We start from the raw sequence: 25,922 nt of genomic DNA on the forward strand, positions 1-25,922 counted from the left end.
AGAGGAGGAAGAGCAACTCACGGGCAGAACAGTGGCTCACCTGGATGCTCGTGAGGCCAGGGAGTCACTGATATGTGAACGGTTCTCCTAACATCAGACTGTGTGAAGAGTCCAGTCCTCACCACCTGGATAGATCAGCGGCCACACCAGCCCCTCCCCCCATCCCTCCCTGCACAAAACAGTCCTGCAACTACACATACACCCATTGTAGAGTGGCATCAAGTGTGGCCGTTCATTGTGAACCTTATGAAAGGGCCTTAGTACACAAGCCAGTCAAGAATGACAAAGACGTGGCAGTAGTGGTGACAATAATAACATTTAATGTGCGATTAACAAAAAGCAAATATAAATAAAAAGCACAACACACCGTCAAACACCCTTGTGCATCCCCTTTGTGCTCACAAAACCTTCGCCTTTCGCTTACGAATACTCCTACATGGTGCATCCCCTGTGGCTGCAGCAGAGGTAGTGGCAGGTTGCTCTTGTTCATGCCCTGACCGATTAGATGCTTTGGGCCGACGCCCTCTGGGTTTCGGTGCCCGTGAGAGCCTCTCCAAAGACTGCTCCACCTGCACCTGTGCAGGGGCAGACTCAGCCTCCTGGAGAGGAGGCAGCATTGCGTTACTGGTTGAGAGGGGGGCACCGAGTGAGATGTGGGGGCGCTTCGAGTGGCATCCCCACTTCAATATCCCCTTTCGCCATCATCCCTCTCCTGGGCCAGGCCCACATCACTCCTATCACTCTGCTGGACGACAGTTTGGAGGACATGTGTGAAGCCTTGTAAGGCCAGTGCTGGAGTATCTGCCTGCCTGTTTATGGTGGCAGAATGTTGTTCACCCTGAGTCCGAAGGGCCATTGTCAGGGCTTCAATGGACTCATTGGTGAGCCGTGCTTGAAGCTCCATGGAGGCTAGCCTTCCCTCCATCGCAGATATTCCCGCACTTACCCACCTCACTATCTCAGAGATGCCCTCACGTCCCTGTGACAGTATCTCAGAGATGCCCTCCCTTACCTGGACCAACATTCCACTCATGCAGGAGTTGGACTCTTCCATCCTAGATAGCGACTTGGTATACTGGCCTCCACAAGGGCATTTATGGGTCCCACCGGTGGATTCAGGACCTGGCAAGCAATCTGTACCCATCAAAAAGATCGATTTTTAAAACAAATCACTTTCAGGATCATCCACCTTGCTCGTGGGCTGATCAGAGCGATGGCAGGGTCTCTATGGGCAGGTAGCCACCCTAGTTTCCTGGCACATGGGGCAGGAGGACACCAAAAAGCACCCACCAGCCCCATGCAAATGAGGTCCGCTCCCACTGCCTCTGGAGGGAGTCAAGCGTTGATGGGTGCAATCTTGGTACAACTGCCGGGATTACTGCACATGCAATTTTGAGGCATGATATCGATCAACAGAATTTAAGTCATCGTAAAGGCAACAATAAATTAAGTGCGTCACAACCTGTCAGTCACAGCCAGATTTTACTTAATAAAAGGGTGAAAAGGGGAGGGAGAGGACCACCTGGGAAATCAGGTGGGACCCACAAACACACAACAAGGGTAAATTTTCATCTTTACTGCCTGGGCATTTAGTATCACCTAGGCGGAGTGCAGAAAGGAAAATCTGGTGGGGATCAACACACACTGGTAACAGAAGCTGCCTCACTTCCCTTCCACCGACATTAATGTAATAATAATCCAGCAGGTTCTGTAAGGGGTGTGCAATCCTCTTCACTCGATTTTCTTTTCCGCACCCTGCCCAGGCAATAAAGACAAAAGCCTACTCCCAGGCTTCTACCCTGAAAAGCAACGCATGGGAACTCCCACTGGGGGCTGGGGAGGTCAGTCGTTCCGACCACCCCAGAAAAGACCTAATGGTTAAAAGGAGGTGGGGTCGGAGAGATGACACCACCTGCCAGATTTCCAATGGCTGCTATTACCTGAGAGCCCAGCAACCTGGACACTGGGAAGATACTGGTATACAGGTCAATGGTAGATGCGAGTAGCGCTGACAGGGGTGTCCAGGCCTGAGTCTTGTCCTGCAACATCGCAGAAGGTTGCAAGCAGGTGCAGTATGAGGATTTCTTAAGAACTGAAACTGAATAGTTCCTGGGGTCTGTTGCAGAGGACAAACGGAGGCAGCCTGTGCTAATGCTAGTCATTAGCCAGTTGCTAGAAGGTGCGTGAAAGTGGCCTATGATGACTCGGTTTCTGATTTTCCGTCTTTCCCCTACAGAGAAGCATGAGCCTCCTATTGAGCATTTCTCCATGGCATGGTTGAGATTGGGGAACCGTGGGCATAAATCCATACCATACCAGTCTGTAGCACAGCATGTTGGAACTGTGACACTGTGCCTTCGTTGTGATGTTATTGGAATTCTTGTGCTTAGGTGTAGTGAACTGTACATTGACATAAATTTTTTTTAAAGTTTCATTGCAGGATGCAAGCATAGAGAAAAAGCCCTCACAGCAAAGGGAATAATAACTTTATTCGGGCACTCCAAGTGTGAGTTAGAATGGTATCATTGTATCACTTTGGAATCACAGGTATAGTATCATAGTAGCAAAGTAGGTACAGCACAGGAGGAGGCCGTTCGGCCCATCGTGTCTGTGCCGGCTCTTTGAAAGAGCTATCCAATTAGTCCCATTCCCCTGCTCTTTCCCCATAGCCCTGTAAATTTCTTCCCTTCAAGTATTTATCCAATTCCCTTTTGAAAGTTACTATTGAATCTGCTTCCACCACCCTTTCAGGCAGTGCATTCCAGATTATTAAAACTCGCTGCATAAAAAAATGTTTCCTCATGTCGCCTCTGGCTCTTTTGCCGATCATCTTAAATCTGTGTCCTCTGGTTATCGACCCTTCTGCCACTGGAAACAGTCTCTCCATATTTACTCTATCAAAACCATTCATGATTTTGAACACCTCTATCAAATCTCCCCTTAAACTTCTCTGTTCTAAGGAGAACAACCCCAGCTTCTCCAATCTCGCCACATAACTGAAGTCCCTCATCCCTGGCACCATGCGAAAGTAAATCCCTTCTGCACCCTCTCTAAGGCATCTTTCCTAAAATGTAATGCCCAGAGTGGAACGCAATACTCCAGCTGTGGCCTAACCAGTGTTTTATAAAACTTTAGCATAACTAAAGGTATAGTTTAAAAATTATACCAAAAAAGTTTTTTTTTGCCTTTGGTATAAAAAAAGTTAAATCATCTATTTAAAATGGAAAAAACTCATAAATTCACTGAAGCAAGAGGGCAGTACAGGAGCGATATTACAATCCCATTGTGCCACTGTCAAAGCATTGTGCAGGCTGTTGCATGGCCCAACACAGGATATTATGATCCCAAATCATATATATAATTTAAACACCCTCCCTGCCCAGCTGGTGAGTTGTGCAGGGAACATGGCTACTTAAAGGCTGAAGCTCCAATTTAAAGGGATTGCAGTCAATTAAAAAAAGTGGTCATTTCTAGGAACCAAATAAAAAACCTGTCAGCATTTTTAAAGGCTCAAATATAACTGGAAAAAAAATTTGCAACCTTTGTACAGACTGCAGACGAGGAAGAAATCATGGGTGAAGCTGAAAGGAAGGAAAAATCATCATGGAGGCATGAGTGCATGCGACCTAACCAGCGGTCGTTAAAGGAGCTGCTGCAGGCCGCCACCGAAGGTTTTGCACAAAGTAAGTTTTTAAAAAAATATTTACCTGAATTTGGAGCCGGGTGGAGCAGGCCAGCGCTCGCCCTCCATTCCTGATCACTGCCTCGACCCCTGTCCCAATGTCCCAATCCTGGTCGCCCAATCGACCCCCAAGCTGACTTTTCCTAATCAAATGAAGCTTTCTACCAAACACCGAACGTGGACCAGACAAACCATCTTGCCTACCTGGCTAGAGATTCATGTAGAAATTATACTTTATATTGCAGAGAGAGGAAAACCTGACACTGCCTGATTCACCGTGAAAATACCACATTTGGGCCACAGAGTGACATTGGCAGTATTTGTGAAGAAACCTGTGGATTGGGCCTCTCTGCCCTTCCCGATTGGAGGAGAATATGTGTTGGTGAATGGCCTGAAATGGGAGAGACAGAGAAGATTAAATAAAGGGCAGTTCTAAATAGTTAAGAGCTGGTGCAATTCTTACCAGAATGGTAATGTGGTATGAATGCTCAATTTAATGGGATAAACTTATTTACATCATTTATTCACAATATAGTTTGGTGCAGAGAGCATCACAGTTGTTGGAGCAGAAGATTACAAATAAGTGAAGTTAAAGGGATGGGGACCATTAAAGGGGAATGTTATAATAGCAGGACAAAAGTCTGTAAGCTTTGGGAAGGGCTCAAAAGGCATCTCAACCATTGGCAAGGCTGAAGAGGGAGTGGAGCTAAGAAATGACAGACAAAAATAAAGGGAAAGGAAACCCTACATGCAGGCATGAGTCTGCAGGCAAGTGACAGGGCAGTTCAGCACTCAAACTCCAGATTGATAGCTGCTAAAGTGGAGGTTGTGCTGCATGAAGTTGCTGTGAGGAAGGTGCTTTCCGTGTCATCCCATGACTCCATCCTCATATGTGTGTTCCAGAATGCCTAGGAGGAGCTTGGGAGGTGCACTGGAGTCAGCAGCTGACCACTGTTGCCCACTGGCTGTTCTAATAGCAGTTGGCACAGCATCTGTCTCTCTGCTGACCCGGACCCGTTGGAAACAGCAAACCAGTCATTTCCAGGTAGGTGTGACAAAACCATAAATACGCCTGGTCGCATCTTGGCAGCTGTGGCCAATCAGGCTTTGCTGGCTGTTGAGTACCCTGAATACATACTTCCATGCAATACCACTGAAAGCACGGCAAACTGGGATTTGGGTGCTACTGAGGAAACATCCAGCCCATAGTTAGTCATGCATTCAAATATCTCTGTAGTGCTATCGGATCTGCTGTTCCAACTTCCAGATGGGCACAGAACATCTCTCATTCTGCCTTACTGCCTGGCATCCCTCTTCTTTTTGCAAACAAGACGGATAAGGGGGTTTCCACTGCGAAACCCATTAGTGCTGGTAATGATGCTCGGAGCAAAAAAATTACACCAATTGGCACAAAGGCTCATGAGGACCTAGCAGGAAAATGGTGGAGATATAGGGCGCTAAATTGGGCCGTGTAGTGCCCGTTGTTTCCTGCGTGACGTGCACCAGATGCCATCTTGGTATAGGAATTTGCGCAGGCGCAGATAAGGAACGCTGGAATCATGTAAAGTAAGGGGAAAACGACTTTAATCAGAGTGCAACGCTGATTTAAAGTGATGGACGCCATTTTGGGACTTAACACTCAACTCAACGTAGTCTTAACCCCGACCATCTGAACGTGTCTTAGACTGCCTGGAGGACCCCCACCAGCGCTATTTAAAGGGACCATGCAGGATTTACAGGTTAGTGGCTGGATTATTGCCTCTGGCTGCCGAGACATTTGTAACTGTTTTTGGAGGTCTCCTAGACTTCAATACTAGGATGTGGGGACATAGCCTAACATTTAGAGCCAGGACGTGCAAGAGTGAAGTTAGGAAATGCTTCTACACGCAAAGGGTGGGAGACGTTTGGAATGCTCTTCTACAGACGGCAGTTGATGCTAGCTCACTTGTGAATGTTAAGTCTGAGATTGATAGATTTCTGTGAACCAAGGGTATTAAGGGATATTGGGCTAAGACGGGTATATGGAGTTAGGTCACAGGTCCACCATGACCTCATTGAATGGCAGAACAGGCTCAAGGGGCTAAATGCCATGGCCACTTGCTGCTTCTTGGTATGCGCCACCTTCTCCTGCAAGAAAGCGGGATGTGTGCCTGGGTGATGTGCCTGTCATAGTTGAATAGCTGCCAGTGTGTATGGCCTGTGAGTTGTGGGTGGGCGGCTTGAAACAGTGGTAATGTGTAAGAGTGAGAGGAAGCACCTGATTGGAAGAGTTGAGTACTGATGGAAAGAGTTTATTGGTATGTGGGGGATGGGGGTTGTAGTGCGTGGAGCAGTTGATAGGAGAGGCCACTTGACAGTTGACCTCACTCACCTTGCCCACTCTTCCTGCTCTGCATCCATGTTCATGATGCTGTGTGCCTGACATTGACTTCGTCCCCGCTGCCTCCCACTGCCTTTTGAGTATATGTCTGGAGGGCCTCTTGCACCCCCCCCCCCCCCCCCCGCCACCCACTGCGGATATAGGATGTTCCTCCTTCTGTCCTTCTCTTGCACCCAAGGTCTCTAGTGCATCAGCAGAGAACCTTGGTGCATGCAGTCTCGCAGGCCTGGTACCAACTCAGATCGGCAGATTGGTGAGGTCTGATGAGCAGATTGGAGGATGTGGGATTTAGTAGTGCGCAACCTTTATTCAATGTTTTAACATAACTCATCAGTGTTTAAACATAGGGATGGGATCTGCATCTGTGTGATGTCTGATCTCTGTTCAGACTCCATGCAGACAGTAGATTGTTATTTTCAGCAAATAACAGGTACCAGCTACCTTTAAGAGATTTCTAAGAAACATCCTCCCTTTAAGAGATTGAGCTCCCTCTGGTGGTGGAAAGTGTGAATTACATTGATTCCACGTGCAAGGCCTGGAAAGGAACGCAGATTACAGGTAAGTGCTCCCTTGGGTCCAAACTTGCATCCTGCCTGCGCAGGGTCCGTCGTGCTAACATCGCCCAGAATGGACCCTTAATTGTATTTTTCCCCCCATCGTCTAAACACCATTGAATCAATCTTCTTATTAGGCCCTTTAAACTTACTGTCATATACAACACACTGCCCAGCAACCCTGGATGCTCATTATAGGGGAGATTTTCCACTTCAACATTCCCAGCACCTGCTGTAAGTGCATATAGGGAAATTGCACATGCCCAGCCCATGCTTTTATGATCATTAAAATTAATGGGCAGAAAATCACAGACTGGCATGCACAATTTTCCAACATGTGCTCCCAGCATGCCCTAGTGGCGCCCAAGAGCAAAACCTAACCTTTGTACGTGGGTGGGATTTGTAACTAGCACTGATTCAGCATTCACAACTAGAATGTGATGTGGAAGGTATAATGAAATCACTTTCAGGTCATTATAATATTATGATAAAGCTTCTGCCCGTGCCTGTGCATGACAGCTGACCTGCCAGAAGTGCGCATCATGTGCTACAAGTGCTTAGGATCTCTACCCCTTCCTCTGTGCCTTCTTTTAATTGTGATTAGATTCACATAGAGCATCAAGTCAAGTGTGTTAGCCTAAGTGTTCTAACCGCTCAATAGCTGAGTGAAGGACATTGTGCAAGTCCCATTAGGGCACCAGGCAGCCATTGCTGATGGGTGCAGCCTGCAAGTATGTGGCCTACAACTTCTAACAGACCGCAACTGCAAAGGAGGGTGGGGTGGCGGGCAGGGGGGAGGTGAGGGTGGGAGTCATTTGAAGCACATCTGAGCATTCCACATCTGAAGCAATTGAGTTTTACCCACAGATTAATGACTTAGTTGAAGGGACAGAGTGTAATGTATCCAAGTTTGCTGATGATACAAAGCTAAGTGGGTAAGTAAGCTGTGAGGAGGACACAAAGAGTCTGCAAAGAGATATCGACAGGTTGAGTGAGTGGGCAAGAAGGTGGCAGATGGAGTATAATGTGAGGTTATTCACTTTGGTAGGAAGAATAGAAAAACAGAATATTTTTTAAATGGTGAGAAACTATTAAATGGTGGTGTTCAGAGAGACTTGGGTATCCTCGTACAAGAAACACAAAAAGTTAGTATGCGGTACAGCAGGCAACTAGGAAAGCAAATGGCATGTTGGCCTTTATTGCAAGGGGGTTGGAGTACAAGAGAAAGGAAGTCTTACTAGTTGTACAGGGCTTTAATGAGACCTCACCTGGAGAACTGTGTACAGTTTTGGTCTCCTTATCTAAGGAAAGATATACTTGCCTTAGAGGCAGTACAATGAAGGTTCACTAGATTAATTCCTGGGATGAGAGGGTTGTCCTATAAAGAGAGGTTGAGTAGAATGGGCCTATACTCTCTGGAGTTTAGAAGAATGAGAGGTGATCTCATTGAAACATATAAGATTATGATGGGGCTTGACAGGGTAGATGCTGAGAGATTGTTTCCCCTGGGTAGAGAGCCTAGAACTAGGGGGCATAATCTCAAGATACGGGGTTGGCCATTCAAGACTGAGATAGAATGATAGAATCATAGAAAGGTTACGGCACGGAAGGAGGCCATTCGGCCCATCAAGTCCGCCCCGGCTCTATGCAAGAGCAATCCAGCTAGTCCCACTCTCCTGCCCTTTCCCCGTAGCCCTGCACATTTTTGCCTTTCAAGTACTTATCCAGTTCCCTTTTGAAAACCACGATTGAATCTGCCTCCACCACCCCCTCGGGCAGTGCGTTCCAGATCCTAACCGCTCGCTGTGTAAAAAAGTTTTTCCTCATGTCACCTTTGGTTCTTTTGCCAATCACCTTAAATCTATGTCCTCTGGTTCTTGACCCTTCTCGCCAATGGGAACAGTTTCTCTCTATCTACTCTGTCTAGACCCTTCATGATTTTGAATACCTCTATCAAATCTCCTCGCAACCGTCTCTGTTCCAAGGAGAACAATCCCAGCTTTTCCACGTAAGTAAAGTCCCTCATCTCTGGAATCATTCTAGTAAATCTCTTCTGCACTCTCTCTAAGGCCTTCACATCATTCCTAAAGTGCGTTGCCCAGAATTGAACACAATACTCCAGTTGTGGTCGAACCAGTGTTTTATAAAGGTTCATCATGACTTCCATACTTTTGTACTCTAATGCATCTATTTATAAAGCCCAGGATCCCATATGCTTTTTTAACAGCTTTCTCAACCTGCCCTGCCACCTTCTACAATTTGTGCACATGTACCCCCAGATCTATCTGTTCCTGTACCCCTTTTAGAGTTGTGCCCTCTAGTTTATATTGCCTCTCCTTGTTCTTCCTACCAAAATGTACTTCACATTTTTCTGCGTTAAATTTCATCTGCCACGTGTCCGCCCATGCCACCAGCCTGTCTATACCCTCTTGAAGTCTATCACTATCCTCCTCACTGTTTACTACCCTTCCAAGTTTTGTGTCATCTGAAAATTTTGAAATTGTGCCCTGTGCACCCAAGTCCAAGTCATTAATATATATCAAGAAAAGCAGTGGGCCCAGCATCGACCCCTGGGAACACCTCTGTACACCTCCCTCCTGTCCGAAAAACAACCGTTCACCACTACTCTCTGTTTCCTGTCCCTTAGCCAATTCTGTATCCATGTTGCTACTGCCCCCTTTATTCCATGGGCTGCAATCTTGATGTTAAGCCTACCATGCGGCACTTTATCAAACGCCTTTTGAAAGTCCATATACACCACATCATCTGCATTGCCCTCACCTATCCTCTCTGTTACCTCATCAAAAAAACTCTATCAGGTTATGAGGAGGAATTTCTTCATGCAGAGGATTGTGAATCTTCGGAATTCTGTATCCCTGAGGGCTGTGGATGCTGAGTCATTGAATATATTCAAGGCTGAGAGGGATAGATTTTTGGACTCTAGGGGAATCAAGGGATATGGGGATCGGGTGGGAAAGGTGAGTTGAGGTCGAAGATCAGCCATGATCTGATTGAATGGCGGAGCAGGCTCGAGGGGCCGTATGGCCTACTCCTGCTCCTATTTCTTATGTTCTTAGATGGTGTAGAAGATCAAAACCAGGGGACTGGACTGTTGGATCTGTCATTAAATGATTCTATGATTCTAAATAGGCATTCGCTATGTTTGAAGCTTGTTCTCACTCCTTAGTACACCTTAGAGGAATTGCCCAAATGGGGTGACCTGAGCTAAGATGGTGGCTCAGTGCATTAACACATGCATGCTATTATGCCCCATGAACTGGCCAGTCACAGGGCATTAAAATACCAAACTCAATGTCTTAAGAAAACGTCCAGCCAACTGAAAATCTACAAAGGATAATTAGACTTTTTTTTATTCTTTATATCGATCACGGATCGCAACGAGGATTTTTTTTTCCCAGCAGAGCTTTTTATTCAGTCAATATTCCTTGATTACATTTCAACAAGATTATGTTATAAGTAGAAAGAAACTGTCAGCTTCTTTGTTTTGTTTAAACCTACATGCGTTTCAAATTATCAGTCGAATTGAGGGCCGTTACAAAATCTTCTAAATCTTCCTCATCCGTATAATAATTATTTTGAATGTCTTGACCCATTATTTCTCCTGCTGTGCTTGATTTGTTCCGAAATGAGGCCTCGCCTGGCGTTGACATCCCACGCGGGTGCGTAGCTGGGTGCGGCGGCGGCTGACGTGGGCGCGGCGGCGGCGATCCACGTGGACGGGAAGCTGTACTCGGGCGGGGTGGTTGGTTGGCATATGGAGGCCCGTTTGGGCGCGGCGGCGGCGGCCCACGTGGACGGGATGGCGATCTGCGTGACGGGGAGGGATGTGCCGGCGATGGCGGCGGTGGGCGCGGCGGTGGGCTAATGCATCGCGGCGTGGTAGCGAGCAAGGCCCCTTCCTGTTTTCTCATGCTGTGTTTCGACGATTTCTTCCCTCCCTTTTTCCTGTCATATTGAGGCGGTAGAGGAGGTCGAGGAGGTGGTTTCTTTTTCTTCCCACTCTGCTTTGATCTCCTGTAATGGAACGAGAGGATAAAATGAGCCAGCAGAACTACAGTCGCCCACGTGCCTCCTTTTAATTGTTTCGCCTCCATTTTTGGTCATATTTTTTTCCAGTACAGAGTTTATGACTGAAAAGATATTGATACATCTGATAGAGGTCTTTAAAATTATGAAGGGGTTTGATAGGGTAGACAGAGAGAAAATGTTTCCACTTGTCGGGGGGGAGTCCAAAACTAAGGGCCATAAATATAAGATAGTCACCAACAAATGCAATGAGGAATTCAGGAGAAACCTCTTTACTCAGAGAGTGGTTAGAATGTGGAACTCGCTACCACAAGGAGTAGTTGAGGCGACTAGCATAGATGCATTTGAGGGGAAGCTAGATAAACACATGAGGGAGAAAGGCATAGAAGGTTATCCTGAAAGAGTTAGATGAAGTAGGGAGGGAGGAGGCTCGTGTGGAGCCTAAATTCCGGCATAGACCAGTTGGGCTGGATGGCCTGTTTCTGTGCTGTAAATTCTATGATACCCTTTCAGAGAATAGTTGGAACATTCTCAGTTCCTAGGGCAGCCTGCTTTGAAAAGTTGGTCATGGAGCTCCTAGGCCTAGGTTGACAGCTGGGAAAGTTCGTGCTGCAACAGATGTTATAAAACTGCACGCAGAACAAATGTTTGACATGCATTTTTGCAGTGGTGCCCAATTATTTTTAATATATATACGAACAGATCTCCCGTGATGTTGGTCACAGTGAGTTGGGGCTTACGCTATGGTGGGGAGTAGGATGGTATATTGCCATAGATAGAATTTAGAGAGAAGTTTGTTGGAAACACGGAAATGTTTTTTGAAATATCCTGAAAAATAAAAGGTGTTTTCATTATCTACTGCATAATTATCTCCTGGGTAATAAAATAAACAAGCACATCATAGTTACATATATAAATAAAACTATGCATGCGACAGCTGTCATTACATAAATAAACAATCCCTTGGATATCTGGAGGTAGAGTTTCTGCTTTGGGCGCAGTCGGGAAGATGGGCCCAAAATCTGCTTGATATTGCGCTGGTTAGGTTACAGTTCAAGTTTCCGCTAAAATTTATTTGCGTAATCATAAACATAAAACCTTCAATGAAACAGCGCAATAGTGTAATCATTTCATTTTTTTCTTTCCATTAAAAAGTATTCCTTGATGTATTTAGGAGTGGTAACCTGGTGCAGTTTTATTAATACAGCTGAAAATGGGTTTATCACCAAAAATAAAGAGTGTCCAGTCCTCCACCTGTGAGTAACCTGATTTAAAATCACTGAAAATAACTTTAAAAAAAACTATATTGAACCACTTAATAGTTTCATTGGTGTACACTAGTCAGTTTCTTAGTAAATTAAATATTTTTTTGATTTAAAAAGCTTTTAAATTGTGCCTACTAGTGCCTGTGCGCCTAAGAAAATCAGCGCAATTTGAAGAGCCTTCCCTAACCAGCGCAATCGGCAGAAACTCGCAATGTCGACCTGGGACCATGGCCAGTTATGTGGGCGGGGCCTGATCCGAGCGTATTGAATTTTGAACCAGCGTAAAAGATCATGGAAAACATGAACGTAAGTGGTTTTGGGCGTAGCTCACTTACGTTTAAAATTCCCGGATCTTTTGGGCTGGGTTGCGCTGATATTACCAGCGTAAACAAGCAGAAAGTCGACCCGAATTACCTCAGAAAGAGTTCAAAAGTTTATGCTTTACACTACTTTGAGATAAACAAGTTCACAGTTACCTTTAAAGTATTCCCTGCTGTAAATTAAGGTTTTACTGTTTTTTTTTATTGCTACCATTCCTCTGGACTGGGGAGGGGGGAAGATGCCAGACTGACAAATAGTAAGCCCTGGCATGTTGTGTGAATGGCTAATCTTTCTGTTGACTAAAAACTTGCCCTCGACTCAAAAATATGGCTGTGTTCATCAGATTCAGAAGGGAAGCAGCCTCAGTGAATGCTGGGCATTTTATCCTCCCGTTGTTTGTCTCAAAGTCACACTGGTGTAGGCTGAGAACTGTGGATTGCTATCTTGTTGGGACCTCCTTTGAGGTGACAGATTGATAGTTCTGGGGAATCCATGAACTCAATGGTCAGGCTTCTCAGAGAGCGATAGACGTCTGACTGAAAACATTGTTAGAGACATTTCAAGCACACAAGAGGCGTGTCTAGGTAAGTTTATCTTTATTATGTTACAAACCTTGGCGCGACTGATTATTCTAGATTGGTTCTTTTCCTACATCGTCAGTGTTTTTTTTATCGGAAGGGTCTCTATCTGTTTCTGCTGTGTTGTGTGGCCTACTTCTTTTGTTGTGATTTTTCACTGTTTCACGAATATGATGCCCATGTTGCATGAGGTGTGACGTCTGGAGTATGTCATCTCACGTGTGATTGCCACAGGTGCGTGCTAGATGCAAGACTATATCATTTACATATAATTATAAACACATACTAGTGGATTTCCTGGGCTAGAATTTCTGGAACTTTGGTGGAAAATCGATAGAAACTCCGGAGAAATGGCACAAACACCTGTGGAAACTCCAGGTGCCTGTCACATTACTGATGGGATGAGATGCAGTACAAATGATGGTAAATAAGAGGGTATGGTAATTGGGAGGGAGCGTTGGTTGTGTGATGATTCAGGAGGTGGTGTGGCAATAGTTTAGGGGACTGGGGTAATAAAGTGTACTGTGGAATAGTAAGTAGTTTGGGGAGAGTAGTGACCAGCTGGTGAAAGAAAGTATTGAAGAATTGGACGGAGGAATGGTAGTTGGGGTAGATAAGCAGTGAATGGGTAAGGAGAGATAGTGAGTAGTTGAAGTGTTAGGAAGTACTGTTGATAGTGGATATCTGGGGGAATTAATCAAGGTGAGTAGCTTGAGGTAATAATTGATTTGAGAAAGTGATTACTCATGGAGTAAGTACTTAGTATATGGGGGAAGCAGTGTGTGTACAAAGGAACATAGGAACAGGAGTAGGCCAGTCAGACCCTCAAGCCTGACCGCTATTCAATTATGTCATGGCTCATCTGTACCTCAAGTCTGTCTTTTCTCCATGTCCTTTGATACCCTTACCCAACAAAAATCTATCGATCTCAGTCTTGAAAATTATAATTGACCCAGCATCCACAGCCTCTTGGGGGACAGAGTTCCAGGTTTCCACTTATCCTTTGTGTGAAAAAGTGCTTCCCGATTTCACTCCTAAATAGTTAGGTCTAAGATTATACCCACTTGTTCTGGATTTCCCCCACCAGAGGAAATAGTTTTGCTGTATCTACCATATTGAATCCCTTTATCATTTTAAAGACCTCAATTAGATCACCTCTCAACCTTCTAAACTCAAGGGAACACAAACCAAGTTTATGCAACTTTATGTCCTCCTAATTTAACCCTTTAAGCCCCAGTATCATTCTGGTGAATCTGCGCTGTACCCCCTCCAAAGCCAATAGTTCCTTCCTGAGGTTCGGTGCCCAAAACTGAACACAGTTCTCCAGATGGGGTCCAAGGCTCTGTACAACTGAAGAATCACCTCCTCACTTTTGTATTCCAGCCCCCTTGAGATAAAGGCCAACATTCCATTAGCCTTTTAAATTATTTTTGCACTAGTGCTCTCGCTTTTAGTGATTTGTGTGCATGGACACTTACACAACTCACCAAGGCTTCTTCAACAGCACCTCTCAAACCCACGACCTCTACCACCTAGAAGGACAAGGGCAGCAGGTACATGGGAACAACACCACCTGCATGTTCCCCTCCAAGTCACACGCCATCCTGACTTGGAAATATATCGCCATTCCTTCATCGTCACTGGGTCAAAATCCTGGAACTCCCTTCCTAACAGCACTGTGGGAGAACCTTCACCACACGGACTGCAGCGGTTCAAAAAGGTGGCTCACCACCAACTTCTCACGGGCAATTAGGGATGGGCAATAAATGCTGGCCTCGCCAGCGACACTCACATCCCATGAACGAATAATAAAAAAAAGTCTCTTTGCTCCTCCACAGCTCCTAGTCTCTCACCATTAAGAAAATATTCTATTTTGTCTTTCTTAGATCCAAAGTGGATGACCTCACACTTCCCCACATTGAAGTCCATTTGGCATAGTTTTGCCCATCCACTTAACATGTCTATGTCCCTTTGTAACTTCCTGCTCCCATCTATACAACTTACCGTATATGGCCATAATGAATAATGAATACGGGAGTGGGTAATGAGTACTGCAGAAGAGCAGCTGAGAGGGAATGAGAAGTTTACATGGTGCTTAGTGGTCATTGGGAAGGTAATAGGCATTTTGGTGTCAGTGAGTAGTTGGGGAAAAGGAGTAGCTTAGAGATGGGTAGTGGGGACTGGGGAAACAGCGGGCATACAGAGTCATAGTTGTTATTGATGGAGTAGTGAGAATTGGTGGAGACTGAGAGCCTAAAAATCCGTGGGCTTTTTTGGGTGGATTTCCTTAGTGGGCTGCTTGGAGCAGAATATCCATTTGGGCCAAATATGATCCCGTGCATGAGAGTGGATGTGGTCACCCCCCTCACCCCACCCAGAAGAACACAGCTAGCATAGCAGAGGAAGACCATTGGGCACTTATAAAATTGCTGAACTGCCAGCGTAAAGATGAGAAGCTGGCCATGGCCATTTCTCCTCCCCCTGCAGCACTGGCTGGTGCCCAAGATGGGGCCAACAAGAACTGCCAAGAGTACTCAATTTGACCCTGGATACTTCAGTGATCGAGGTTCCCAATGGGCTGAGCCTGGCACTTTACACTGGTATCAAAGGCTTCTCAGGCCCAGGATATTCAATGGGAGGCAGATAAGGGTAGCAGGTTAAAATGATTATAAATAGAGAGGAGTAAAGTTGCACAAATGAACGGATATGGAGAACTGGAGGAAGAGGAGGACCTTGGGAGGCATAAAAGAATGCAGAGAACACAGGGCAAAGGCAGACACAGTTGCCCGTGGAGGAGCAGAGGAGGGGAGGGCTGCAGCGAATGAAAATCAATACATAAATGGAAACAATGCAGCCAAGTAGAAATAAATAAGAAAAAATAAATAAAGGACCTGGCTGGAAATAACTAAGTGGAAATGTGGAGGAATGAATATAAAATGAGGATAAAATAAACAGAGAGACAGCCAAGGAGGAGTAAAGCAAGATCAGTGAGGAAGGAGAATGCACCCTTCGGTCTTAGACTCGAGCTTGAGCCAAATGAAGTAATAAAACAACAGCCTTCCGTATGTCAGCAACTAAGAACCAAAGGTTCAGAAAATGGGTTTCCTCCAAATTAATTAATGAAGTAAAATGAGCCTTTAGCAGGCTGGCAAGCATCCTCAAAATTAGTAAATTAATTAAATAAAATTGCAGCTCAGTGGACCAGACACTTTCAGAATTAAGAAATGAAATAAACTAAATCAGACCTGAGCAGGCTGGGTCGGCAGCGAATCCTGGAACGAATTAATTAAATTAAAAAGTTAATTAATTGTTGAGTTGTAACAGCTTCATTGTTAAAGTTGAACGGGCTGGGCTGGCAGGCAGCTCCGGTGATGGAAGAAATTCAAACTTACAAGTCAATGGTGTCACACACGAGAAGTCAAGACCAAGTCTTCAGATGAAGCGTGGTCAGAGGATGGGGGACAATTGGACCAACTGTTATTCAGTCCCCATTTTAAAGTCATACATTCCATCCTTATTTTTATTCAATGCTTTATTATCTCATATTATTATTTATAGTTAAATAGCAAAAATTTTGGCATCTGGAAAAGCAGAGAAATAACGAGTTGGTTGGAGCTTCTAAATTTCTCTGCAGTGCAGACTGACGAGCTGGAAGATGCAAAACTGAGGCACTAAAGTGTGAAGGTGTAATTACAGTTTACATCAGCAGTTTCTAATATAAATATGGATACAAGAATTTAAAATGGGGTAAAGTTGGCGCAAAAAGTGCGACAAAAACGTGACAAGAAGAAGTAGGGCTTCGGAGATGGGTAGCCTGCACAGATGTATGTTTTAATGTTATGGATATAAATTTTAAAAGATCGAAAGAAAAAGTTAGATGAGGTTTTTAAAAACTTAAAGGATTAGAAAACAGCTTACAGTTGATGGTAGGACAAGCTGTCTGTGAATGGCGTTGTGACACATAGTTTGAAGGCGCTGCAGTGTGAGTAATAAGCAGTTTGGAGGCCTGCAAGATAAGTAGTGGTAAGTATAGAAAGGAATTCTCAGTTTAAAAATACTGTTAGGTATTTTAAAAGTACTCCGGGCATTACTCAGGCACTACTCTCTGGTCACAACATGTGTGACAGAAGAGTGATTAAAAACCTGACACCCAGGTATGATAAAATCGTGACATGGGAAAGAAGTGTGACAACAGGAACTGTGTGCTAGATCCAAGACTATTAATATATTAATAGATACTAGTGTATCTCTTATGGCAATGCTTAGAAAAAATCAGGGAATATTGGATAGTTTTTCCACTGTTACGTAACATCCAAATTACAGGCACAATGCAGAGGAAAAATGGGTGCTAATCTTTTTCTCCTGTTCTGCGCCTGAACTGTGCTGCCACCAAACTGCCTTTATGGCTTTTCTGGTGTCTGCATGTTAAGAGGGTGCAGCAATTTAAATTACATGCAACGATTACCAAAATAGACCTGCCCCCAAATTTCCTCTTTATAGTGCTGTGTGAAGATCAGGGGCAGAGTATCCCACAAAAACCTGGCACTACTGCTTGCTGAGCTGCCGTTTAGATGCTATGGGGTAGAACATCATCTGGCCCATTTTTGGACCTAGACTCGGACCTGAGCAGGCAACATGCACCCCAACCAAGAGGCCCAAGGCCGGCCTGAAATTGGGCCTCGGGCCTGACTAACATTTTATGTGTGAGCTTCTGGCACCTGTTGCGTCTCCACAGGCAACTTGCATGTTTGAAGAGTACGAATGTTAAGACGCTTGCCTCAGCGGAAGCGGCCCGAAGGTAAGTTCCGGGAAGTTTGGGGGGGGGAGAATTGGAGCGGGAAATGTCGGGGGGGGGAGGCGATCGCGACAATCGTGGAACTCTCAAAACAAAATTCTCAAAACATTTAGTTGACAGCTGAAGAAACCTGCAGGCCCACAATTCCCGCTCATCACAGTTGAATTTCTGTAAGGCGATCAAAAACCAGCATTAGGCCCCTCATTTACATAATTTGGGAGCCTAATGTCTGATTTAGGCAGCCATTAGGGACGCCTGATAAATGGCCTGACCCAATTTCGGATTGGACATTTTCCAGGCGTCCTTGGTCCCAGAAATTAGACCTTGTTACATCTGTTTTACATCCGTAAAACAGGTGCACCAAGGTCTATTGTCTACACCTTTCTGTCTTAAAAAGACAGACTGATATTGCCAAGAAAGGTCTTTATCTTTGGCTTTTGGAATTAAAAATGGTTTTGCAACTTCAGTACTTGTTCCTAATGCTGCAAGTTTCACATTTAGTGATGGAGGTTATGTTGAGTACTGTTTACACCACCTTCCCTCTTTTCTGGAAACAAATGAGGAAAAGCAACCACAAGCCCCATTGCCAGCTGCTGTAGAAATTTGCCAGGCCCTCTCCTGAGCCACTAACAACTTCCTACCAATTTCCCTACTATACAGCAAGAATCGTCCCTCCCCTCAACCATACGACCGCTCCTTCTCCCCTTGAATAAAGAGAGAAGCCACACACTCAAAGCAGAACCCTCCTCCTATTCCTGCACTACCATTCTTCACTCCCACACTCGGTTTCCCTGCTCTTCTACAGTCTGGTGAACCTTCGCTGCACTCCCTCTATGGTAAGTATATCCTTTCTTAGGTAAGGAGACCAAAACTGCACACAATACTCCAGGTGTGGCCCTGTATAACTGCAGTAAGACATCCTTGCTCCTGTACTCAAATCCTCTTGCAATGAAGGCCAACATACCATTTGCCTTCCTAACTGCTTGCTGCACCTGCATGTTTGCTTTCAGTGACTGGTGTACAAGGACACCCAGGTCCCTTTGTACATCAACATTCCCCAGTCTATCACCATTTAAATAATACTCTGGCTTTCTGTTTTTCCTTCTGAAGTGGATAACTTCACATTTATCCACATTATACTGCATCTGCCATGTATTTGCCCACTCACTGATCACAGTTGAACCCAAATGGTATGTTGGCCTTCACTGCAAGACGATTTGAGTACAGGAGCAAGGATGTCTTACTGCAGTTATACAGGGCCTTGGTGAGACCACACCTGGAGTATTGTGTGCTGTTTTGGTCACCTTATCTAATAAAGGATATACTTGCCATAGAGGGAGTGCAGTGAAGGTTCACCAGACAGATTCCTGGGATGGCAGGACTGTCGTATGAGGAGAGATTGGGTCGACTCGGCCTGTATTCACTCAAGTCTAGAAGAATGAGAGGGGATCTCATGAAACGTATAAAATTCTGACAGGGCTAGACAGACTGGATGCAGGGAGGATGTTTCCCCTGGCTGGGGAGTCCAGAACGAGGGGTCATAGTCTCAGGATACGGGGTAGGACATTTAGGGCTGAGATAAGGAGAAATTTCTTCACTCAGAGGGTGGTGAACCTGTGGAATTCTCTACCACAGATGGCTGTGGAGGCCAAGTCACTGAATATATTTAAGAAGATGCTAGATAGATTTCTAGACACAAAAGGCATCAAGAGGTATGGGGAGAGAGCGGGAATATGGTATTGAGATAGAGGATCAGCCTAATCATACTGAATGATGGAGCAGGCTCGAAGGGCCGAATGGCCTACTCCTGCTTCTATTTTCTATGTTTCTATGAACCCAATTCTGACCAGATATATGCACTTTCCAGGGAAAGTGTCACTGGATAATGGTGCTTGAGTTTATGTGGAGTTTCAGTGCATTGAGTGTAAATCAATGCATCTTTCAGTTGTGTTTACCCCTTCCAGTTCCTGTACGTCAGCATACTTTCTTCACCATCTCTAATCCTAGCTAAGGCAATGATGGGTGACTGCTGAGCCAACTGGTGAGCTACCCGTGATTCAGTGGCCCCGTTGCCTTCATCTGTGATGTGCCACTACTGAACACCATCTCCTCACAATGCCTGCTGAACTGTCTGAGGGTAGAACAGTGAGCCTCCAAGAGCTCTTTCAATCTCTCCCTAATTGCTGTCTGTTTGTATTATCCAACAAGTTGAATCTGGCCTTGATTGTTTCTTGGTTTTTGGTCCACAAAGTATCCATAGCAAGAGTGGAAGCATTCATAAGAAAGGCTGTAACTGCTGTGTCTATGGCCTGTGTTACTATGGTTACCACTCGTTGACCATTTTAGCCCTCTGGACATTTTCATTTATCTATTTCTTGCACTGCTGTGGGGAAGGAGCAAAGTGCCTGCTGAACATGATCCGTGTGTTCTAAGATCCATGTGTATGCAGCATGCTACAATGATGCTTAAGACTCTGGCTGTGTTGCAGGGCTCGACCAGATTTACTAGGCACCTGAAACAAGACTTGAGAATGCCTACAGTTTGCTCCATCACACCTCTTGCAGTGCCAATGGCCTCATGGAAACTGTTGTGCTGTTCTGTCTGAGGAAGCCTTATTAGAGTCATGAGCCATGACTGAAGGACATATCCTTGATTATCAATCAACGTTCCTTATACATGGCTTTGAGTTATCGGGACTGGTATGTATAGTGGATTGTGGCATGATGAAAACATTATAGCAGCTTCCTTGGTACCTGGCATTCATGTGCAGGATAAGGTGAATGACATTGAGATCTAGCTGCAGATTACTAGAATGAAAGCATTTCCTGTTCATAAAATTGAGGGGTTGTCATATGGGGCTTTGAGTGGCACATGTGTTTCATCAATTGCTCCTCGCACCTGTGGGAACCCTGTCCAGTCTGTAGACCTGGATCTTTCTCTCTCTTTGTTTGGTTCCCTTGGGAAAGATATGAATTGTGTCACCCTCCTGAATAGAGCATCAGTGACCTCCTTGATGCATTGGTGAGCAGTTGTCAAAGATCAGCTGATGCAGCCTAGAAGGATTTCAGACACAAAGAAATTCAAGGTAATGGTGACCTTGAGTGGTATAGATAATGCCGGTCTCCTGGTAGAAGTGTATTGTGGGCCTTCAGCCAGCAACTGGCATATTTTCCCAATAGTTTCTGTGGGGGGGCTGGGGGTGGGGGGGTGGGGTGAACTAATTTCTTCCATGTCTTTATCCTCCTTCTCTTCATAGCATAAGAATAGAGGGATTATCATTGGAAGATCCATGTCCTCATTGCAAAGCATTACTATGAACAGAGCGGAGTAAAAATAGCAGCAAAAGTCCTGATTGAACCTCCGAGTACTAAAGAGATCGATATGTAGGCAAGGTAACACCATCCTTCAGTGGCAGCAAGCACAATGGCCTCCACAATATGGCAACCGCCTCGGCGATATCTTATTTCAGCTCCTACCACTCCTTATTTAGTAGCAGTGTTTATTTTGGGGCAGAGGTTGGGGGAAATAGATCAGAAGGGTTAGTCACATCCCCTTGAGCCTATTTATTTATCATGGAGCAGGCTCCCAGCAGTCCTTAAAGGAGACTAGAAATTCTTATGGGAGGATAATTCTACTTCAGTATTTTAGCAGCAGTTTCGAATCGGTAGCCTTTCAGAGCCCATTTTGCTCCATTTAACAGCCTAAAATGACTGATGCCAAGTCAATTCACGTTTTCCTCCCACCCCCAGCCCAAAAAGATTATTGGCCCTGAAAATCCATGGGCCACAATCCCAGCATTTATGCAGCCAGAGTTTGCAGGGTCGGTGGGAGGGCACCTGATTTATATGAAGCTGGTGGGCACCTGTGCGCTATGGGCACATCTCTGGTGCCTACCTGCCCCACGTAGCCTAACAATCTGGTGCCTCCTTGCCTTGTGAACCCTCAACCCTACTGGCGCCCATCTGGAGGCTGGTACACCTCATCTCTCTTGGCATACCGGCCTCCATTCTTATACTGAGTCCTCACTGAGCTAGGGAAGTGGGAATTCCTAGTGTAAGGGAATTACTGTCCCCACCTGCATCCCTGGTGCAGCTCTCTGACATTACTGGATTCAGCAGAGGATCCGCCCCATACACGGCCAATCGGAAAATCTCAGAATTGGGAAATCACAAAAAAAAGGCACACTTTTCCCTTCTTTCCTTTTCCTTGATGCCTGTTCTCTTCATCACTCTAAGCATTTGGCAGCAGATTTAGTTGCACAAGAACACAGTATATCTGCCCAGCTCTGAGTATTTGATGTGCTTTGCATTTGAAATGTTCAGTATTTTATATTCAATTTCACAATTTGATCAACCAGACAGCACAATTAAAACAACATGCAAATTGTGCATTTCATAATGAGATGCAAAACATCCCACTTACATTCCAAACATAGGAACGGGAAGAAATCACAGAATGATACAGCACAGAAGGAGGCCATTGTGCCCGCTCTTTGAAAGAGCTATCCAATTAATCCCATTCCCCTGCCCTTTCCCCATGGATCTTTCTATGGAACTGACATACAAAAGTACACTATTAGGAGGCCCATAAAACCAGACGTCCTCAGGAGAAACTGTGAATTGTGGGAAATTTCTGGAACTCCCTGTAGAATGAGAAAAGGTGGGTGTTTCCTATTAATCCAGCCTCCAGGCTGGTACAAAGCGCCAACTTCCATGTAAACAAATGGAGTCACTCTGGAATGCATTTGGGTTGTACCCATAATCTACATTATCGAAGCAGCTATGGGTACAAGTGATGACCTGAAATAGCAGATTTCCATGAAAGGAAGGCAACTGATTGTCAAATTTAATTTTGGGGCTCTTAAAATGTATTTTAAAATTCAACAGCCCTTGCAAAACAGTGGCATCTTACATCAAAGGCTGAGAGGCTTTGGGGCTTAATAGTTCAGGAGCTAACTTGTGAAATGTGGCAAAATAAATGAAATCAAAGCACTCTCCTCACACGGTGGGGGGGGGGGGGGGCCGCAATTCCTCTTTGGTTGCATGGGTGGGCAAAGGAAGAAATTTGGACGGGTTGCCATTTTGGCAGCTCCCCACCACCCACGCCACTTCCTGGGATTTCCAGCCAGAAGTGACATTGGGTTGCAATATGTTTGCCCATTTGTGGGATGACTTATTGTAGTTAGATGCAGTTAACAGGAATACATCATCCAATGTATTTCGCATCATTTGCACCTTAGCAACACTGATCGCAAGGAACGTCGGCGTATTCTTAGCGATCATGGTTGCTATGAGCCACAGACGGGGGGGGGGGGGGAGGGGAATTTAAATATTAAAAGGCTGCTTTGACTAGTGCACCGGCAAAGAGGAAAATCGGCTGCCTGGTTCCCATGGTAAAACAGGGCTAAAAACATTGCAGTCTTGGCTCCAGGAATATAAAAACAATCAAGTAATTTCAATTTGTAGTAGGTCCATTAAATATACAGCTTTGCATGGAACAACGCTGAAATCCATAACAGAATGAAAGAGTTCCATCCAGGGTGAAAGCGTCTGCCCATATTTCATCTCCAAATTTTTCTCTTAAAACATCCATAAAAATTTATTGCTGTTATTTATGTGTATCTACAGCCCCTGCGTTGTCAATTTTATTACTTCCAGCAGAAGTACCAGATGGTGATACACAGCAAGGACATAAGGTCCTTGCTGTCTGTAAAGCTTTGGGTTTAGTAATTGAAAGACAGTGACAGATCAGGTGTGTTACAATTATGTAAAAATTTGTTTTAAGCATTTGCAATCAATTAGAAGGGAGCGATCAATGGAATGCAAAGCCTTCCTTCACCTGCACTCTTTATACCTTTCACCATCTTTTGCTTTGCTTTACATACTGGAATCCACTGCCTCCAAAAGTCATGGGAGTGGATTTTCTGATCAAGCAGTGGGATTGCTGCACGCTGTTCAGTAATGCACCTGCCCGAAATCCACATCGCCTGCTGAAACTTTGAGGATCGGCCTCATTAGATCCGCACCGCGAGCTCTTGGTGTGTTATGCATCAACTGCTGGGAGCCTGTACTGCAGTGGGGGAGTGAAGGGGAGGGGAAATATCCTGTGATGTCGCTGTTTCATAAAAGACCACAGCTGCCATTTAATGGGAAAGTGATAGAATGTGAATGGCACGAAATTTCTAGCGGGCAAAAAGAAGTGGTTGGCAAAAGAACTTTTATAGTTACATTAGGAAAAAGAGGGTGGTCAGGAGCAGTGTTGGCCCCTTAAAAACTGAAAGTGGGGATATTGTCATTGACAATGGGGAAATGGCGGACATGTTGAATAATTACTTTGCGTCAGTATTTACAGTAGAAAAAGAGGATAGCATGCCGGAAATCCCAACAAGACTAATATTGAATCGGGAACAGGGACTCGATAAAATTAATATAAGTAAAGCAACAGTAATGAAGAAAATAATAGCACTAAAGAGTGACAAATCCCCAGGACCAGATGGTTTCCATCCCAGGGTTTTAAAGGAAGTAGGTGAGCACATTGCAGATGCCCTAACTATAATCTTTCAAAGTTCTTTAGATTCAGGAACTGTCCTTCTGGATTGGAAAATTGCACATGTCACTCCGCTTTTTAAGAAAGGAGAGAGGGAAACCAGGGAATTATAGACCAGTTAGCCTAACATCTGTTGTGGGGAAAATACTGGTGTCTATAATTAAGGATAGGGTGACTGAACACCTCAAGAATTTTCAGTTAATCAGAGAGAGCCAGCATGGATTTGTGAAAGGTAGGTCGTGCCTGACAAACCTGATTGAATGTTTTGAAGAGGTGACTAAAGTAGTGGACAGGGGAATGTCAATGGATGTTATTTATATGGAATTCCAGAAGGCATTTGATAAGGTCCCACATAAGAGACTGTTAGCTAAGATAGAAGCCCATGGAATCGAGGGAAAAGTACGGACTTGGTTAGGAAGTTGGCTGAGCGAAAGGCGACAGAGAGTAGGGATAATGGGTAGGTACTCACATTGGCAGGATGTGACTAGTGGAGTCCTGCAGGGATCTGTCTTGGGGCCTCAATTATTCACAATATTTATTAACGACTTAGATGAAGACATTGAAAGTCTCATATCTAAGTTTGCCGATGACACAAAGATTGGTGGCATTGTAAGCAGTGTAGATGAAAACATAAAATTACAAAGCGATATTGATAGATTAGGTGAATGGGCAAAACTGTGGCAAATGGAATTCAATGTAGACAAATGTGAGGTCACCCACTTTGGATCAAAAAAGGATGGAACAGGGTACTTTCTAAATGGTAAAAAGTTAAAAACAGTGGATGTCCAAAGGGACTTCGGGGTTCAGGAACATAGATCATTGAAGTGTCATGAACAGGTGCAGAAAATAATCAATAAGGCTAATGGAATGCTGGCCTTTATATCTCGAGGACTAGAGTACAAGGGGGCAGAAGTTATGCTGCAGCTATACAAAACCCTGGTTAGACCGCACCTGGAGTACTGTGAGCAGTTCTGGGCACCGCACCTTCGGAAGGATATATTGGCTTTGGAGGGAGTGCAGCGTAGGTTTACTAGAATGATACCCGGACTTCAAGTGTTAAGTTACGAGGAGAGATTCCACAAATTGGGGTTGTTGTCTCTGGAGTTTCGAAGGTTAAGGAGTGATATGATCGAGTTTATAAGATATTAAGGGGAACAGATAGGGTGGATAGAGAGAAACTATTTCCGCTAGATGGGGATCCTAGGAGTAGGGGGCACAATCTAAAAATTAGAGCCAGACCTTTCAGGAGCGAGATTAGAAAACATTTCTATGCACAAAGGGTGGTAGAAGTTTAGAACTCTCTTCCGCAAACGGCAATTGATACTAGCTCAATTGCTAAATTTAAATCTGAGATAGATAGCTTTTTGGCAATCAAAGGTATTAAGGGATATGGGCCAAAGGCGGGTATATGGAGTTAGATCACAGATCAGCCATGATCTTATCAAATGGCGGAGCAGGCACGAGGGGCTGAATGGCCTACTCCTGTTCCTATGTTCCTAAGGGACCGAGTGTAATGTCTCCAAGTTTGCTGACGATACAAAGCTAAGTGGGAAAGTAAGCTGTGAGGAGGACGCAGAGAGTCTGCAAAGGGATATAGACAGATTAGGTGAGTGGGCAAGAAGGTGGCAGATGGAGTATAATGTGGGGAAATAAGAACATAAGAACATAAGAAATAGGAGCAGGAGTAGGCCAATCGGCCCCTCGAGCCTGCTCCGCCATTCAATAAGATCATGGCTGATCTGATCCTTACCTCA

At 44.9% G+C, this 25,922-nt stretch overlaps 1 protein-coding gene across 1 annotated transcript in view; it reads right to left on the reverse strand.

Moving 5' to 3' along the window:
* Positions 1-10,060: 10,060 nt before the first annotated feature.
* LOC137321474 (basic salivary proline-rich protein 3-like) overlaps positions 10,061-25,922 on the reverse strand; it is a 36,990-nt gene continuing 21,128 nt past the window's right edge. The window contains exon 3 of the mRNA XM_067983868.1: positions 10,061-10,651. Within this exon, the coding sequence (XP_067839969.1) occupies positions 10,132-10,651 (520 nt within the window). The 3' untranslated portion in view covers positions 10,061-10,131. The remainder of the gene's footprint in view (positions 10,652-25,922) is intronic.

Source organism: Heptranchias perlo, chromosome 5, assembly GCF_035084215.1.
Source record: "Heptranchias perlo isolate sHepPer1 chromosome 5, sHepPer1.hap1, whole genome shotgun sequence".
In the NCBI taxonomy this organism is placed as follows: domain Eukaryota; kingdom Metazoa; phylum Chordata; class Chondrichthyes; order Hexanchiformes; family Hexanchidae; genus Heptranchias; species Heptranchias perlo.